This window comes from Anguilla anguilla, chromosome 4 (genome assembly GCF_013347855.1).
Source record: "Anguilla anguilla isolate fAngAng1 chromosome 4, fAngAng1.pri, whole genome shotgun sequence".
Taxonomy (NCBI): Eukaryota; Metazoa; Chordata; class Actinopteri; order Anguilliformes; family Anguillidae; genus Anguilla; species Anguilla anguilla.
The window spans coordinates 53,461,083-53,478,931 of NC_049204.1; the positions used below are offsets into that span (position 1 = coordinate 53,461,083).

General features: G+C 38.8%; 1 protein-coding gene across 5 annotated transcripts; it reads left to right on the forward strand.

Annotated features, from left to right (window-relative positions):
* The first annotated feature begins 3,559 nt into the window (after nucleotides 1-3,559).
* On the forward strand, nucleotides 3,560-17,228 carry tnfrsf11a (tumor necrosis factor receptor superfamily, member 11a, NFKB activator). 5 transcript variants are annotated; one of them, XR_004764878.1, is made up of 11 exons: nucleotides 3,560-3,876; nucleotides 8,536-8,608; nucleotides 9,174-9,299; nucleotides 9,745-9,891; nucleotides 10,297-10,381; nucleotides 11,285-11,361; nucleotides 11,543-11,650; nucleotides 11,818-11,867; nucleotides 12,137-12,860; nucleotides 14,728-14,828; nucleotides 15,293-15,378. XR_004764878.1 is itself a non-coding variant. In XM_035414526.1 (10 exons), exons 1-10 carry the CDS (start codon nucleotides 3,802-3,804, stop codon nucleotides 14,738-14,740), a joined length of 1,494 nt encoding a protein of 497 aa, XP_035270417.1. In that variant the 5' UTR covers nucleotides 3,560-3,801; the 3' UTR covers nucleotides 14,741-14,822. The 5 variants fall into 5 exon arrangements, 4 of the variants coding, with proteins under 4 accessions (XP_035270417.1, XP_035270414.1, XP_035270416.1 ...); XM_035414526.1 differs by lacking the exon at nucleotides 15,293-15,378 and having other exon boundaries at nucleotides 14,712-14,822; XM_035414523.1 differs by lacking the exon at nucleotides 14,728-14,828 and having other exon boundaries at nucleotides 3,561-3,876; nucleotides 15,293-17,228.
* The last annotated feature ends 621 nt before the right edge of the window (nucleotides 17,229-17,849 follow it).

Consider the following 17,849-nt stretch of genomic DNA (forward strand, 5'->3'; position numbering starts at 1 on the left):
GTAAGCTTAAGGTTTGGACTTTGCCTCTGTTTTTTTTAACTTATTTCTCAGCCTCATAATGGCTTCCTTGTCTTTCATTTAAGCAGTTCTGTTCCTCATGTTGACAATCATTAATAACAGACTTCAAAGCTTCAAAGACAATCAAAAGCTTAGAATCCAGACTTGATACTGAAAACTCTCCTAAACCTGCACTATAGAAACAATTGAACACACTTGCCTAATCACAAAAACCTGTGAAGCAATTTATCCCAACCATTATGGTGCCCTGAAAGGGGGAAAGGGTGGGGGGGGAGGTCTCTGCATAAAAAGTGCTGTAATTTCTACATGGTGAAACTAAAATGCATAAAATCAGCACTTTAACCACATGTGAACTGTTCAATTACAAATCTAAAATTGAGGAGTACGGAGCCAAACCAAGAAAAAAAGTCTTTGTCCCAAACATTATGGAGCTCACTTCAGGTTACCTAAAAAAATCCGAATGCATCTACGCTATCTCACAATCTTCCACTGTCAGTTGAATTTGTGTTTGCGTTTGTGCTGTAGGGAAGCTGATTGTGCCACCAGTAAGCTGTAAGCATGTGGGTTTCATTTGTGTCTTGGCACATGTTTGTACTGGCTGCACGGTGAGTGAGAGAGAGAGAGAGAGAGAGAGAGAGAGAAAAAATGTGGATCAGGGTTCAGCGCAAAGTCCTAAAATGACGGTTATTCAAAACACAAAATTATAGCTTGAAGCAGCTTCATCAGGCAGACAGGAGGCATCTCTGCAGTGTGAGACCTGGGTAAGTGAGGGAGCAGCTGGCTGAGATTCAAGCCTGCTTTTCCTAGGAATCCTTCTAGTCTTTCAGTCACCACACCCATGCCATTGTGAACCCCAAAATGAAATGAAATAATGAGAATTGCTGGCTCAGACACATAAGGTATTTGTTATCTAGGAAATGTTGGACATCAACATGCAAGTCGTCTTGGCAAAGTGATGTATAACGCATGATTGATAATGTGCATGGCAGTAAAACGATAAGATCCTTTTGCCCCTTCTCAGCTGCTCTGAGTATGCCTACTTTTTCATAACAGTCCAAGCTACTTACACAGAGCAATCACATTGAGACAATACAGAACTGATTACAAAAAAGAATAAAACAGCCTAACAGACAAAAACTAATGGTTCCAAGAGATAAAATGAATAAATATAAATTAACTGAAAATAAATAAATAATAATAATCAAACTGTTCAATTTAGTCAGAACATTTACATTTAAAGGTAGCCAGTTTTTTGATCAGGGTTCTGATTTGGCTCGTGATAATCAAAGAGTTCAGTTTTAATGTGCACTGTAACTCATTCCGGGTATGAGAAGCACTATACCTAAATGCGGCTTTACCCAGTTCAGAGTAGACCTGCGGCACCTGGAGAATCAACCTGTCCTGAGAACAAGTCTGATAGGCTCTAGCTTTCCAGTCAATGAGCGATAAAATAGAAGTGCTTTATATAAAAACAGGAACCAAAGTTGATCTCTTTTTAGAGACAGGGAGCACTTTCTGATAAAGCACACAACGATGAGTATGGTACCTATCTATTATGATGTAGTGAAGCGCTGAATGATACACAGAGTCTAAAGGCTATAAGGTGGAACCAGCAGTGTGTTTATATATTACATCACTATAATCCAGCACTGGAAGGACTGTTGCCTCAAATACTCTCCTAATACTGTCAAATGAGAAACAACATCTATTTCTGTAAAGGAAACTAAGTCCCACTCATAGTTGTATGGGTTTTAAAAGTCAGGTTTCCTTTAATCCAGATACTCCAATATTTATTGTGTGAGACTCTCTCAATATGGGTACCATTGAGGGTGTATATTGTCTGAATTTAAAACTAGTTTGAGATCTAAAAGGGCCTTCTGTAAGGCACTGAAGGCGAGCTGCAGATTTTCAACAGCTTGGGGTACAGTAGAAGCAGAACAGTAAAACAAAGTGTCATCTGTATAAATATGTAGATTGCAACTCTTTACATAAGAAACAACATAATTTATATAAATTGTAAATAATACAGTACCTAAAATTGAACCTTGAGGGACACCTGTAGTTTTTTTTTTTTTTAAACTTACAATTAACATGATCAGTAGCTACAGTATATACTGAGACCTGTTTTGGAACCAAATACAGACAGTTGGATCCACCCCAATAGAAGGCAGCCTGTGCAACAAAGTGGATTGATTGATCGTATCAAATGCTTTCGACAGATCCACAAGACGAGGAGCACAATGTTGCCCATTATCCAGAGGAGTCACTATGTTATTTAACACAGGAGTTATAGCAGAAATTGTACTATGATCAGCTCTGAATCCTGATTGGCAATTGCTCAGAATGGGCTAACTAGCAAGAAAGGCTTTAAGCTACTTGTTGACAAGGGATTCTAGAAATTTAGCCAAGTAGGACAGTTTAGTTTATTAAGGTTGCTTAGGTCACCGGAGTGGTAGTATATGCACAGCTTTCCATACTACAGGATGACACCTGAGAGAATAGTGAAACTGAAAATATGAGTCGGGGCTCTGCAATCAGATTAGCAGAAAGCCTAATGAACAAGCACAGAACCGTCCAGACCCACGGCGCAACTCACTTCCGCAGACACATTTTAGCTGGCACCACCTGTGCATGCATCCTACTAAACAAAGCACCACGTGCGCGTGCGTCCCACAAAATGTCCCTGAAAGGTCGTCCGTGAGTGAGTGAGTGAGTGAGTGAGTGAGTGAGTGACCACAATTTGCCATGCATAGCCCACGGCGCCAGTTCCTGCGCGCTGTGGGAAAAATGGGACAAGTTGATCCTCTCCAGGGGGCTTCTTAACATCAATTGCCAAAAGAGCACTACAGTAAGAACCTCACTTTAAGAAAAAGCAAGTAAGTTCCTGGTAACAGCAGTATTAGGAGCAGCGTTTGGAGAATCAAGGGTTACTTCAGATAACCAGACTTCTAATTGGCATTCAGAGAGGAAAAGTGCGTAATCTAGGAATTAAACCCACCATTTCTATTAAATAAAAAAGTTTTTGTACATGGCAGCAGTTTCATGCCAGATAGAATGCAATGTTTCACTAAGGCCTATCGCAGAAGTTCTGTCCTTACTACAGGTAACCATTTATTTCTAGTCATTTTTAGTCTTTAAAAAATGCATCTTATGTATTATTATTCAACTTTTTCAAATAAATCTTAATTGAATCTTTCGATAAAAACAAAATATGTTTTTGCTCATACACGGTCATTCATGTGGCAAACCTCATTAACACTTGCTCTCATTCAGCTGCAGGAAGTTTTGAGCCATCCAGCACTTGATGTCCTCAAGGCAGTCCATGAGACTGTTTAATTCCATTTCCTTTCTGTCATCAGAAATAAAGAAAATTAAGTGTAGCAATATCAGTCTTTTTTTTTTAAATGAGCATGGAATCATGCAACATAAGTGAACGTTGCGAAGCCTGCAGTTATGCTCCAAAAACGTACTCGTAGGATTTCGGTTGTATGGGAGGAGCTTTCAGAAGTCTTAGTCCTCGACAGTATATCGCGTTTTTATGTGTGCACAGAAATGAAGAACTTCAGTTTCAAAGCGTGGGTGAACACACATCCACGGGCATGCTGTCTGAGAATGCGCTGCAATTTGGAAAGTCGACATCAAATAGCTCACCGAAGCGAAAAAATAAGTTTTCTGTAGTCAAGAATTCAACCCGCTGAAAGTAGAAGGTGCCAGTGAAACAAATACGTATTGGTTCCTGTCTTAAATAAACTATAAGATAAAAAAGTGTTTAAAGCAGAAGACATGCGAGTGGATTTTACAATCAGTTGGATATTGCGAGGCTGGGTCACGCATTTGATTGTCACTCTTTGCGCACAGGTACGTTTGCGAAGTATTTTATTTTCCCATAGTAAATGACGTTAACTGTTATTATGAATACATCGACATATTCGGAATATAAATGTAAAAATACCGATGAATTCTGATCGTAAAGCACAGTCAAGTTCATAATCGCCAAGGACATTTGTGTGTAGCATAGCTAATAGAATGTGTTTACTGTTAAACAAATGATGTAGCATGAATAATAGACATGTTTACGTTGTATGAGCCTCCGCTGACTGGAAACAGTTTCCTTTGCTTTGTGTTCAAGAGCTGTCCTAACCACAGGATCCTCGTCTGAAGTTCCCTCACATCTCTGTCTTGAGTTTTAAGTTTTGTGGGAAGTCTGTTACGTATTCTGTTTGTAGGTCCATGATTTGATACAATTCGTGTGGTTAGATGGCTAACATTTTGCTCTTGATGAAGACGTCAGACGAGTCTCTTTGCTTTTTATACAGAGAAGCCATTCTTGTTTTTCATACATATTCGATTAATGCAAGAGAGAACGGCCGTTTTACTGTGCAGTATCACACTGTCTTATTTATTATGTTGTCGCTAAGAGTAATTGGATGGTGAACGTCTTTCACCTTTATCGGCTTCCTTCACGGGACAACCTTGTCAGTGTGGTGTACATCGACGGTAGAATGTAAAAGAGATAATTTTGGCATAACGTTTTTGTCTTCCATTTTACATACACAAGCAGAACTTTTTATATTTTGTATTTCATTATTATTTTATTTCTAAATAAGAGCGCTGTCATGTTTATTGAACACAAAGATGCATTTCAAAACCAATGGCCGAAATTTCAAGTTATTCAGAATGCTTCTCGTTCCTCTTTTACGATACATCCGACGTAATTGGATTTTAATACATCAATTCATTGCATTTTGCTTTCCGTATTGGAGGCTTTACATCATGCAGTAGGGTACCAGGCTATTTGCCATTTAGTGAAATGATAATTACTAAATTGATAATTACTACAATTACTAATTGGTATTTCATATACATAGGAAATACCAACCTTTTGCTTTTCACTACAGATGCTAAATCTGAATATCTTGATTGCATTGTTGATATAAGGAAATATGTTTTTGAATTGTAATGCACAGTCAATTAGCCTGTAGTCAATGACCTTGTGGTTTGATTGTAGATGACTTCCATCAAGTCATCCACGTCAAAATGTATTGCAGCACTTTGTTTAATACTTAATAATGACTTGGAAATTAAACCTGTTGCAAAGAATGTTTATCTTGCCAGCTATATTGAACCAAAGAATATGTTTCATGTACAAGTAAGCAAGATACGTAAGTATGACTGACTGTAAAATTTAGGCACTACACACATGATGCCAGCCTGTCTGGAACTATGTGGTCAACGGATACATGAATGGGACGCATTTCTAAGCTTCCTCTGATGTTTGTTACCATAACTGTTCTGATTTAATTTGTTCCACAGAACATTTTCTTATACTAACATCTTCCTCTTTCCAATATTAAACAAACTTTGGCATCCTTACTCAGAGGCTATAAGATGTGGACAGGAGGAAAAATAGTTCATAAAATTGTTTCATATTTCACATGCACACAAACATTGTTTTGTTTTGGTGTCATTTAGTAATTGGACAGGTGACACCTTGTCACAATGCAGTATTCAGTTTGAGTCAGTTTAAAGTAATTGAACACATTATAAACATAATCAATATTCTCTGTTGTTTGCCATGCAATTATTAACTGGGGGGACTGACTGTTACATAAATAAGAATATCTGTTCAACGTAAATATGTAAGAACAGTCTGAATGATAAATAATAAAAGATAAAATAAGAACTGACTGCATAAGCATGACTTCAAGTAAGTTGCTGTGATTGGCCTGTGTGCAAAGAGCAATATGTCAGTTATGCAAATGTTGTGGTGGTTTCACCTACCAGTACAGAGCACACCTCCTGGTACAGTGTGGTTCTCTTCATGTTTCAGCTTTTGAACTGGTTTTGTTTAACAGGCTTTTCTCAGATGTACAGATAAAAAGACATTCCTTTCATTTTATTGGTTTCTTATAGATGCTGTTTGTTATTCAGACTAACAGACAATTTGATTTATGGAGAAGAAGCCATTTCTGATGTGGTGTAAGCAACTCTCTGAGCCAGAGAAAGCTAAAATATCAGAAAAACATTCAAATGTCAAAACTGTGGGTAAGGCTGTGGACAAGTGTTTTGTGTAGAAGAAGGAAAATGCAATAGACAGGTTGGTCAGTGTGATTAGTGGAACAGTGTGGGTATGGCATATGTTGATACAGTATGTGCTGTAAGTCGTTTGGTGGTAGCCTCATCTTGACTGTATCCTCCAGTAAGACTGAAATTTGTGTTTTTGAGATTGCTTCTTGTTATCGCTTAAACTTACATATGGTTTGTTCTCAGTGTCATCTGGTGGTCTGGCATTTCTGTTTTTTGAGAACTTATACAAAGGCACTTTTATTTTATCTGTTTACACCTATACCACTGTTTATTTGCCTGTATTATTTATTTTAGTTTATATAATAATCGGTAAGTTGCTCTGAAAAATATGTCTGCTAAATGAATCAATGATGGGTAAATATGGCCTGTGTGTGGCTTAATGCCAAATATAATGTATTGCTCCCAATTTGTGGGGATTTAATACAAAGTAAAATCATCGAAAATGATTGTTCCTCTTTAATGTGGGGCAGGAGTAGTCATTTTGAACATTAAAAAAAACATGTTGTCACGACTATATATTAATAATACTTTATGAAGTTTGGAAGTAAATATTGTGTTACTGCTATGAATATAAATATCACAAGGTGACCTGGAGTTGAAAGAATTTTGGTTGCATGCTGGAAATGTCTATGACATGTAATTATCTAGGGCCTCACAAACCAGAGAAAATCTTGTATATTTAGTTAGTGAAAACATTCCATGTCACATAATGGCGTTCTGATGCTGTGTTGCGGAGAAAACAAACAAACACAACAATAAGGCTTCCATACATTTCATGGTTTCCTTTATTTCGCAGTAACGCATGGTGGTCCCTAGGTTTCCCTATATAACATATAACAGGACACATCTACATATACCAAATACAAATGTATGTATGTATGTATGTATGTATGTATATATATATATATAATTATTTATTTATTTATTTGAATACAGAATTGTGACATTCTAATGCAGCGGGTCTCAGATACATACTCTGCAGTAGAAAAATAGACCAAAATACAAACAGTAATTTGCTTTAAAATTTGAAGAGTAATGATGCTACAGTTGTAAGAAATGCTGATAAACAAGTACTATATTTGATTATATTGCTCATATTGCTGTATCACTGTGTCGTATTACTGTATTACTCTTATTACTGTGATTGTCTCATTGTGTTAGTAGTCACACATGCATTTGAATGAATGAAGGAAACCAGTCAGATAATTCCTCATGGCAGCTGTTCCTTCACAGTGCGTATGAATGGAGAGAACTCGGGAATTCCATGACAAGCAGTATTCCTGTTTTATGGACAACAAACTTGTCGGCATCAAAATGAGTTATTTTGTATTTTCCTACAAAGGACCATTATTTGCTATATTCTCTCACCTTACCATTTACGTCTTATGGCCTGTTGTTAGAGCCCATTTTAATGGTCTACAAATTGGAACAGTCTGCTACCTCACCAAAAAGCATTCAGTGGACGCCCCTGGATCAGTGAGTGCAATAACAGGGTCTATTATTGCGTGTGTGCTGAGGGCGTCAGTATTATGGTTTATAGCTGGAACAGTTGAATAAAAACAAAAGTGTATAAAACAATAGCCAAAGGAGTAAAGTTGTGCTTAGTAAATAGGAAAATTTGTCATGAAATCTAGTGGTAAACTATGCAACATTCTTATTGGATCCACGGCAAAATAGGTGTGTTGGTTCATAAAGCAGGCTCTTTGAATTGGTCAACGTTAATTTCTTTTTACTATATATTTTAAGTGTTGTGTGACATGGTGCTGACAGCAGAAGTAATGTAGGTTGGAAGCTGCAGTGCTGACGACGCCAAGCTATCTGCACAACACAGCATGCACTGCTCAACACATGATAAGGATTCCCTGAAGCTACACCCATATTCTCAATAACACACACTGGCTGAACACTGACGATGTGAATTCTTGTTCCTGGGCTGTCAAAAATGGTCCAAACCATTTATCATGCTGTTAGCTCTGAATATATTTGGACTTACATATGCGGGTGACTGTGAGTTATGGTAATGAACATTTCACAATTCAGAAATAGTTACAATATCTATAGTATTTCTGCATTTCAGGAACAAGTTTGTCTACCTCCACTGAGAGGCTTATACAGTTTTGTAGACACGCTTACCTTGTAATTCTTTCCCAAGTACATCACACTGACATTTCAGGTGCATTGGTGGTTATATATAGCTTGCGGCCATGTGTACTGGCCTTATTTAAACATTGCATGCTGGCAGAATGGAAATGTAGGTAAATAGTTTGGTTTGATTCAATCAAACCACAGAGATTTAAAGATCACTTAAGGAAAATACATCAAAGGCTCTGTTTTAGCATAAGCATTTTTCCAGTTCAGTTTAAGCATTAAAAGGAACATTCTGAACATTTCTCTAATTTTGTGGTTTTATATCACATTTCCTTTTTCTAGGCAGCCTCTAAACCAAACTGCAACCAGCACCAGTATGTGAAAGATAAGATGTGCTGCAGTAAATGTGCACCAGGTAAGCACTAAACTGCCTGTGTATGTTGTGTAAATGTCTACTGAGGGGCATCCCATTTGTATTTCATTAAAGAGCTGTCTTAAGGGTTTGTAGCTTGCAGTTTAGCTTGTTCCCATTCTCAGCAAAAGCAATAGTTAATACATAGCCATCACTGGGGTTATTAGTCTTTTTCCCAGCACTGCATCTCCATTAATAAAAATGTGACGTTTCTTATTATAAGCCCTTAAACCAAAATGGGGAAGACAACAGGAAAGAAGAAGTTATTCTTACACATACCACATGTTGTGATCTTTATGACACATACGTTACTATATCAGTTTGGGAACACATCGACTTTAGCCTCGTACCACTTTTTCCACTTTGCTCAGACACCATGTGGTCATTACTGTCAAAACTACTTTTAAAAAAGCAGCTTTTCACATTGTATTGTCTCAGTGAAATGGTTATCTAAGCATATCCCAACTTTGATGAGAAAAGTTTTATTCAAGATAGCTGGCATTTTACCATAACAGGTGTACCAGTAGTTACTCCTGGTTAGCCCTGATGTCTTTCATCTCACACACAGGAAAGTATGTGTTTTTGCCATGCAAAAGTGACTCAGACACCACTTGCCGGGACTGTGGAAGTAACGAGTACCAACCAGACTGGAACAATGAAACAAAATGTCTCCCACAGAAATTTTGTGACACAGGTCAGTTGTACCTTTAAGTATCTCTTATGTCATACTATAGATTTTTGTCAAGGTGCCGGTTGTAACAGGTGCATCATTAAACAAATAGTGATGCAGCATAGCATGCACATGTTAAGTCCCCGAGTTGCTTTTTTTTCTTGTGACAGCTGCGCAAGGGAATTTATAACTGGAATGGATAAATAAACAATAAACGATATGACATGAAATGTATTTTAAAATTAGTTTCTTAATTCATGGCTTGATTAAATTCAGGAAATGATGTGAAATTCAATTCACAAACTGGAAAATGTAAACTTACATGGGTGTTTTTCACTGACTGAACTGAATTTCAACTCATTTCCTGAATTGACCAAACAGGAATGGAATAGGCACCAGCCTTGAAGCACACCTAGGTTCTGTCCACTGTCCTTTGTGATGACGTTCCCTTTTGTGCTCTTGGATTCAGGAAAGGGCTTTAGCCGTGTTCGCCCGCAGAACCGCCTGGCTGCTGTGCCCTGCCAGTGTAGGCCTGGGTTCCAGTGCTACCTCAGCAACTGCGAGTTCTGCGAGAAGATCAAGAGCTGCCCCTCTGGCTATGGGCTCACCACAGAGAGTAAGGACCTTGCATTTAGCTTCGCCCATTCAGTATACTGAGATGTAAATGCACACGGATGGTTGCATTATAATCGAAATCAATGAGTGATGAATGGGTCCGGTTTGTTCCTTTGCATTAGTGGAGAGGGAAATGGGAGTGTAGAAGTGGTGCCCAGTGATTGGGCTTCTGCTGTGTGTGCTTTACAGCTCAGCTTCAGTTTAGCCCAGCATCTTGTATCATGACATGCGTAATTAAACCCATGGCTTGAAATGCCTTAGCAAACACATAAATGGCCACATCATACACCAGAAAACTAAAATCGTCATAATTTGTGAAGAAAATCAGACGATCAAGATGCTAATTAAAAGTTGCCAAATGATGTGAACTCATTGCAATTTTTTCTCTATTTCATACTGAATGAAGACTTTGGCCGAGGTTCCTGTAAACCATGTGAACATGGACACTTCTCCAATGAATCTTCAATTGAGCCTTGCAGGCCCTGGACTAGGTAGGTGTTTTCATAGAACTTTTCCACCAGTTAAAGTAGAATGTCACCTGCCTGCTGAGATCATACAGTCCGGTCAATTCCAGTTGCTGGGCTGAGAGTATGAAAAAGTAATTAAATGCCTGCACACTGTCTGCTCCAAACCCTAACCCCTTAACAACTGTATCAACGAAGGACAACATTTCAATTGAATCTTCAGCTGGACGAGTCCACATTACAAATACACTTGTTTTAGATTTTGTTCATGAAGAAAAATGACAACCATTTTTAATTATTAATAAAATATGTTGTACAATGACTCATATCAGGAAACAAAATATTTTTTGTACTGTCCAAGAACCACTTGGAATATTCAGTGAATATTGATCAAGAGAGTTTTTCCCCTTTCCTGAAATATGTTTATTTTTTGAGAGAACAGTCTGTGTGGCCACTGGAAATAGCCCGGAATGGAATTTGCTGGCCACAAGCTAGCTTCGTATTTCTGCTGTAAGGGACAACTAGTGCTGCTTGAAATGAATGTACTAGCAAAAACTACAAATTGTTGACCCTGAAATGACCCTTAAACAACCGCCGGGAGACGGTATTCTGCTCGCTGCTCTTCCTGTCGTCTTCTGAAACGACAGTCATTGTGCGTAGATACACACATAAAAGATAATCCTGAGGGTCCTGTTTACCGCCTGTTATTTCCAGGTCATAGGAAAACACGGCTTAACGTGCCCTCTCGGACTTACCGCACTGCGGTATTATGACTAATTTTCGCACCACTTCCGTTGGAAGTTGCTGATTTTCTGGTAGCGGTTGTTCTCTGTGGTGAGCGTTTTGCTGAGGAAACCGAAAATGATGAGAACAGTGTGATATGCTGAAACAAAATAATACATTTGTGTAAATAAGTATATTTCCCTCCAGCTGCAAAGAACTTGGGAAGACAGAGAAACAACCTGGGAGTGATACAACAGATGCAGTGTGTGGACCTCTTATTGCTGGTATGTGAGCTGGCATTTGTGTTTACCTGCAGCAATCATGGAGGCAAGCGGGATTAAAGAGCAAACACATTGTCCAAGACAAACATGAATTTTTAGCATGTTATTGTACATATTGTAAATAGGACATCAATAGGTCATATAAAATGTATTTCAATAAAAATGTATCTTTTATTAATTGCAGGCACGTCCACGCCATGGGTTGTAGTGGCAGTCTTGTCCGTGATAGTCATCATTTCCTCAATCATCTTGTTCTTGTTTTGCTACAAAGATAGACTGGAACCTCTCTCTGGTAAATTATATTTCCCTGTCTTTAGAAATAACTGATAGTGATGTCAGTGAAAAGTAATATGTTAACTGAAGCTATTCCCTCTTAAATATCTATGGTTGGAAAATATAATTAATTTCAAGTCTAAACTGGTTTAAATTTGACCTAACAGTTGTGTTCATTACTTTCAGAAAACTTAAGAACGTGTGTGCAGAATCTGAAACGAAGTCGGATACAGCAGGTAAAGAAAATTCCCCTTTTAGTGAAAAGGCAGAAAGGAATGCTGTTCAAGAAGATAAAGGTTATTTACAGTACATGGATCAATTTTGGCCTTTTTCAGACTTGTGTATTAAATTAGGAAGATAATGTATCTTTACATTGCTTTTTTGCTGTGAAAGGTGGCCATTTTAGGTATGAATGCAAAATCTACCTTAATTGCATATGAGAGTCTATAGTACTGCCTATTAAATGGCATTTTGAATAGCATTCCTTTCTTTTGTTTTTAAAAAGGAAACATCATTGGCACCCTTCAGCAGTAACCATGGACCACAAAACGGCACACTTTATGAAATCTCCTGCCTGATTAGCCAGGAGGATAACGTGCCCAAATCCCTCAACACCTGCCCAGATGACAGACTGGCAAACGGTGACTCTGCAACAGCACGACTGGATCAGGAGGAGGGGCCTGGAGGGCCCTGTGACGAGGCTTTGGGCGTAGTGCCCTCCCCGTTGCCCTCCTCTAGCTCCTGCAGCTGCATGCTGTCCACCAAGGAGCCGATGGAGGTGGGGGAGAACGAGGACTGCAGTCAAGCGGTGGCCACAGGCCTGACCAGGGCCTGCTCCTGTGGCGGAGACAGCGGTACGGGCGGAGGGAACCTGCTCCAGGAGACGTCCCTCTGTAATGGCTGCTCCACCTGCAGCCTCTCGGCCTGCTCCCGCTGCGCCAACCGGCACGGGTCATGTGACGCTTGTCTGGATTTCTGCGGCCGAGCGGCGAAGGCCAGCGCGTCAGAGAGCAAGGGCGGCCTCTGCGGCTCGGCTCGAGCGGACGGAGACCACAGACAGAACGAGCCCTGCTGCTGCAGCATAGACTCCACCACTGTCCCCATGCTGTCCTCGGACAGTGATAACGAGGAGGACGGTAGCCAGCAGGAGAAGCTCTCTGTGAGGGACCTTTCTCTGGAGCTCGATACCGAGAGCTCCAGTCACACTTCAGACCTCCCCCTGGCATCCGGTGAGTGAGCCGCTCTCTGCTTCTGTGACAGCCGCAAAATCAGCCCATAGTAAGCGCGAGCTACACACAGTATTGATGCTGCCAATTTCTACCATACTGAAAACTTCACGCCTTACTGTAGGTCAAACTATGACAGTTTTGCAGTGGCCTATGGGAATTATTACAGTTGATCCTGGTATGACTGGTTTTGTGGTGCATCAGTGTACTGAGATCTTCAGTAGGATGTGCTCCCTGGAAACCCGGGTTTGAAGCTGTTTGAGTGAGGATGGTTGTTAGTTGCACAGTTTGGCGTAATACTTTTACTGGCTACACAGTCTTATAGCATCTAGCAATAATTTAATGATCTGACAAAGTGCTTCTACTGTAACTGCTTAACCCATTTCCATAGCCTCATTTCCCCACACAGTGACAAAATAAACAATAAAACAATACTGGACCATGCCTATGACCCAAACATGCTTATACAGTAATATGCCTAAGTTTTGTTTTAAATTCCAAAGAATTTTTAAATGACCACGGTCTTACTGAAACAATATATACTCATAACTTTTAGGCTTACTAATGGTCCACCCTGTCTACTTATCGTAAATATCCCATGAAGCATTGCATAATTGCAACGTATCAGGAATGCTGTAAACAGACCTGTTTTCCTTGATGTTGCATAACTCTTTATTAACACCATTAATAATGTTTTCCAGTCACTCTATGACTGTGCAGCTGTTTTATGTGTCAGCCATGGCCTTTTCCAGATGTTTTTTGCTGTTAGTCTGGGAGGCAACTTGGAAGCATCTCCACCCGTTTCTCGGAAAGACTACATTAATGTCTTTACTGCGCAGAGAATTCATAATATTTACCACGTCTTCTGTTGTGGTTTACACTTTTCACTGAGGTTAATACATTACAAGGAGTCTGATCAGCATCACACAGTGCAGTGCGCTTTATAACTGAGTTATAGTCATTGTCAATTTGTCTGCAGTCTGACCGATGGCTTTTCCCCAATTGTCCAGCAACTGATGTAGTCCTAAAGATGAGGTTGCAGCAGTGTGATCCAGTGTTACCCCATCGTACCCTGATGAAGACGTGTAGTGTCAAAATGTCAGTAAAATAACAAGCACACAGGCTGCTATATAGCTCCTCCTGCTTCAGTGGCATTCTTTCAGCGTCTAGGTGGGCCCCATGGTCTGGTATTAAATGCTGACTGTAGCCGGTAGCCTCTTTATTATGCAATTGGCTCTAGCATTGCTGAGGGGTGGGTGAGTTTCAGTCAGCTAGGGTCACAGCAGCAAAACCCACTGGTTGATAAGGTGCCCAGAATTATATCTCGTAAAGAGATTTCTGGGGGTTTAAAAAAATTTTTTTTTTCAGTTTTTAGTGCATGTTTACAACTGGCTCTTTAAACTTTAATTATTGTCCTAGACTAAAACAGTGTGTGCAATTTTTTATTTATTTATTTATTTATGATAATGTTTAAAGCTATCGACATAAATTAAATTAAATGTAATTAAATTGTGTCTTGAGATTCAATTAAATGTCATTAAATTGTTTGTTGAAACCAGCCCTTACCATTTAAGGATGTATGAATTGAGTACCACACATTTCACACATCCATTACTCATCTGTTGGTGACTGATGTGTGAAATGGTATTTGTGGCCTACTCTGATTCTGAGAATGTGTACGGCACCAGTAAGGAAGTGCTTTGAGATGGTTAAATCTTGAAATGGCTGGAAAAGGAAATCGCTATGTATTTTCTAGGTAGAACGGTATCTATACACAGTTCCAGTAATTGTACTGTGTTGGTCACCTTTGGTGTCCCTGATGTTTTTGTCTCCTACTCCTTTTTTTTCTTTTAGAGGAATTCCGTTTTAGTGGCCCACGTTAGGAAATCAATACCAGGGAATGTTTTTGGCTGAAAGAAGCAAACCTTTGTGAAAAAGTCACGTGAGGACGTTTTACAAGACTAGTGCTTAGTATGTTGCCCCTCTGTGATTAATTTTTTTATAGTGAAAGAATTCTGAAGCTATTCCCTGGTGTACTTATATATGCATATCAGCAAATTTACTGTTTGTGTGAAATTAATGCATTTTCAGAGAACAACCTGAATTATTATTTGTCACCTGTAGCACTCTAATTTTAGAAGTTTGGCGTTACTATACATAAGGTTGGTGCTATCTGAATTTGTTTTTATGTGTCATATGCAAAATATTTCTTCCATGACCATCAGCAGAGCTTTACTTCAAACAATACTGTCATTCTTCTGCAATCAGGAAATATAATGCTCACACCAGGATGAGCTAAGCACTGGAGAAAAAGAGTCAAGCAAAGGACCTAGATTTCCAAGATGATTTATTTCTGGACCTCTTATGTCACTTTCTTATATACTGTTATGTGAAAATTGCCACACTCACAGCACAATGTTCATTTCCATTTGTAGGTCACGTTATGGGAAACAGCAACACCACGTTTATTTCTAATGGACAGGTTATGAACTTCAGTGGTGATGTCATCGTGGTGTACGTCAGTCAGAACTCTCAAAGCAGTGGAGGAGGCCCAGGGGAGGACTTTTGCAGCCCTGTCCAAGAGGAGTCCAGCGAGGAGGACTTTCAAGGGATCGCCAAGCCCAAGATGAGCACTGTGCCACCGGAGGATATGCCACACCCTTTACAGGAGGAAACACACCAGCAATCTGTAACCAATCACATGACCCTGCCTGTTCAGGAGAAGCCCAATTAATGGCCCCAGGAGAAGAAAGCATGAAAAACTCAAAAGCAGTGTCTCATGGTACTGGGAAATGTAGGCATAAGCCAAAGCTGGAACCAATTTTGTCTTTTGCATTTCAGGTTGTTCTCGTTGCATTCAGAGTGCTTTGTTAAGATAAATGCTGTGCATTTGTTAAATAATATATGTATATATTTTCTGTTGTTATTATAAGTTATTAACTTTCCCTGGTCATCCAGTCCCAGTTGTGTCCAACATCATGAATAACCAAATGGTGAAAAAGGTACACTTGTAAACAGAAATCTGATCTTGTCTTGTCTATTGAAAATCCAGTTTGTCTTCCTTTTTGCCAGCGTTGTTTTGATTTGGTTGTTAGGTAGAATTAGTGACATCTGTGTTTAAAGTTGGTCAAACCATTTTGCCCCACCCACAAGCACAGATGAGGGTTCAATTTTGAGTTGCACTGTGATTGGATATTTTGAATAAAATCATTTAGAAATCAAGGTAGTAATTTATGAATAGCTAGAGTTTGCATCTATTTCACTTTCATTTATGATTAAAGCAATGTATAAGCAGCCTGTGATTGGAATGTATGCACATGACAAATATAATGAATGTAGACAAAATCCAGCTTTATGAGGTATAAAGTAGCACAATGTCAGAAACAAAGTGGTTTAGTGAATGATGTACTGGTCTCAAGAGAGAACACTAAAAGTGGAAAAAGAAAGAGTTTCAGAAAGAAAAAAAAAAAAACTAAATTCAGAACTCACCAAAGAAGGGTTTGTTTTTTGGATTTTGTATTAATATATGTTGGTTTATAGTACTGACATAAATCAGCATGAGGATTTTTGGAGGGTTTATACTTGCATATACTTATAACAGCAATTTAAAAAAAGTCCTTTGCTTTATTTGATCAAAAGAAAAATAACTTTACAAATCAATCACCATGAACCCTATGCTAATCATTTTAAAGAAGAGAAATCTTCAAATTTACCAGCAGACTTGCCAACTGGAGATGGTCTTATTTGTGTAAACACGTACTTGAATTGTGTATTCATAACTTTCTATTATGATATACATTAGAATACATTACATTGAATTTTGTAATTATGTTTTCCAAATTAATTTTTTGCCAAATGATAGATACATGTGAATATATGCTTCCACATCTCTCAGCTTAGTCTAATAAGTTTTTCAGGAAAAATGAGTCAGTTAAGCAGTGCGATATTTTGGGAGTACCTTGCTTTTTTGACTCATCATATTGTTTTGAACTTGCTAAAATCAAAGCTTTCATCAAACCAAAGATGGGTACCTGATGTTGGAAGAGTTAGGAATGCAATGTAAGCTATTTCATTTGACCACATGAACAAAATGTGCAGCCCACTATGGTTTGGATCCTGCTGAACAATTTCACTTAAAAGTAAATGGTGGCATTTCAGAGATGCATACTGCTCTTGGTGACAGAACATAATGTAAATAAAGTGCATTTATGTTTGTGAAAAAAGGAAGTTGGCTAGCATGTAGTTTGTATGAGATTGCTATGTACCGTTTCTGGAATGTTATTTAAAGCGGAGGGACTTTCTTTAATGACATGTGCTGTTGTGCCACCCAGTGGTTGTAAGAGTGCATTAAAAAACTTCAAACATGCATAATATTCTGTTAAATATGTTTTTCATTTGCTTCACAGGAACAGTGCACAATATGTGGTATTAATGGTGATATATTTGATGCATTATATACTTATACTTATTTAGCAATTTATGAAGTTTGCAATCTCAATAGTTTACAATGAATGTATTCTTTCTAAATTAGAATGCATTTCTGTGGAGATATAGGCTATTTTTGGGCAACATGGTGGTGCGGTGCCAAGCAAAAAGATCCTTGGTTTGAATACTGGCCGGGGTCGTCATCTCCCCGTGTCTGTGTGGATTTCCTCCGGGTACTCCGGTTTCCTCCCACTGTCCAAATGTAGGCTAACTGGTCGGAGACTCTAGATTGCCCATAGGTATGAGTGTGTGAGTTAATGGTGTGTGTGCCATGCGACCTGTCCAGCGTGTATTCCTGCCTCTCGCCCAATGCATGCTGGGATAGGCTTCAGCACCTTACGTGACCCTGACCAGGAATAAGCGGGTATAGATAAAAGATGGATGGATATCATGATGCATCATAAATGATGCTATTTTTTTTTATTTTGGAAGCCAGAAGTGTCTCAATAGAATTTATGCCGTGAATTATATTTATTATGGAATCAGTCTTTTTAATTACTTTATTCC

What these genes read in the sequence shown, in the direction of transcription:
- tnfrsf11a (XM_035414523.1), top strand. Translation starts at nt 3,802, where the DNA reads ATGCGAGTGGATTTTACAATCAGTTGGATATTGCGAGGCTGGGTCACG. An exon ending in CCTTGCAGGCCCTGGACTAG is followed by an intron (nt 10,382 to 11,284) that starts GTAGGTGTTTTC and finishes ATTTCCCTCCAG; the next exon opens with CTGCAAAGAACTTGGGAAGA. An exon ending in TAGACTGGAACCTCTCTCTG is followed by an intron (nt 11,651 to 11,817) that starts GTAAATTATATT and finishes CATTACTTTCAG; the next exon opens with AAAACTTAAGAACGTGTGTG.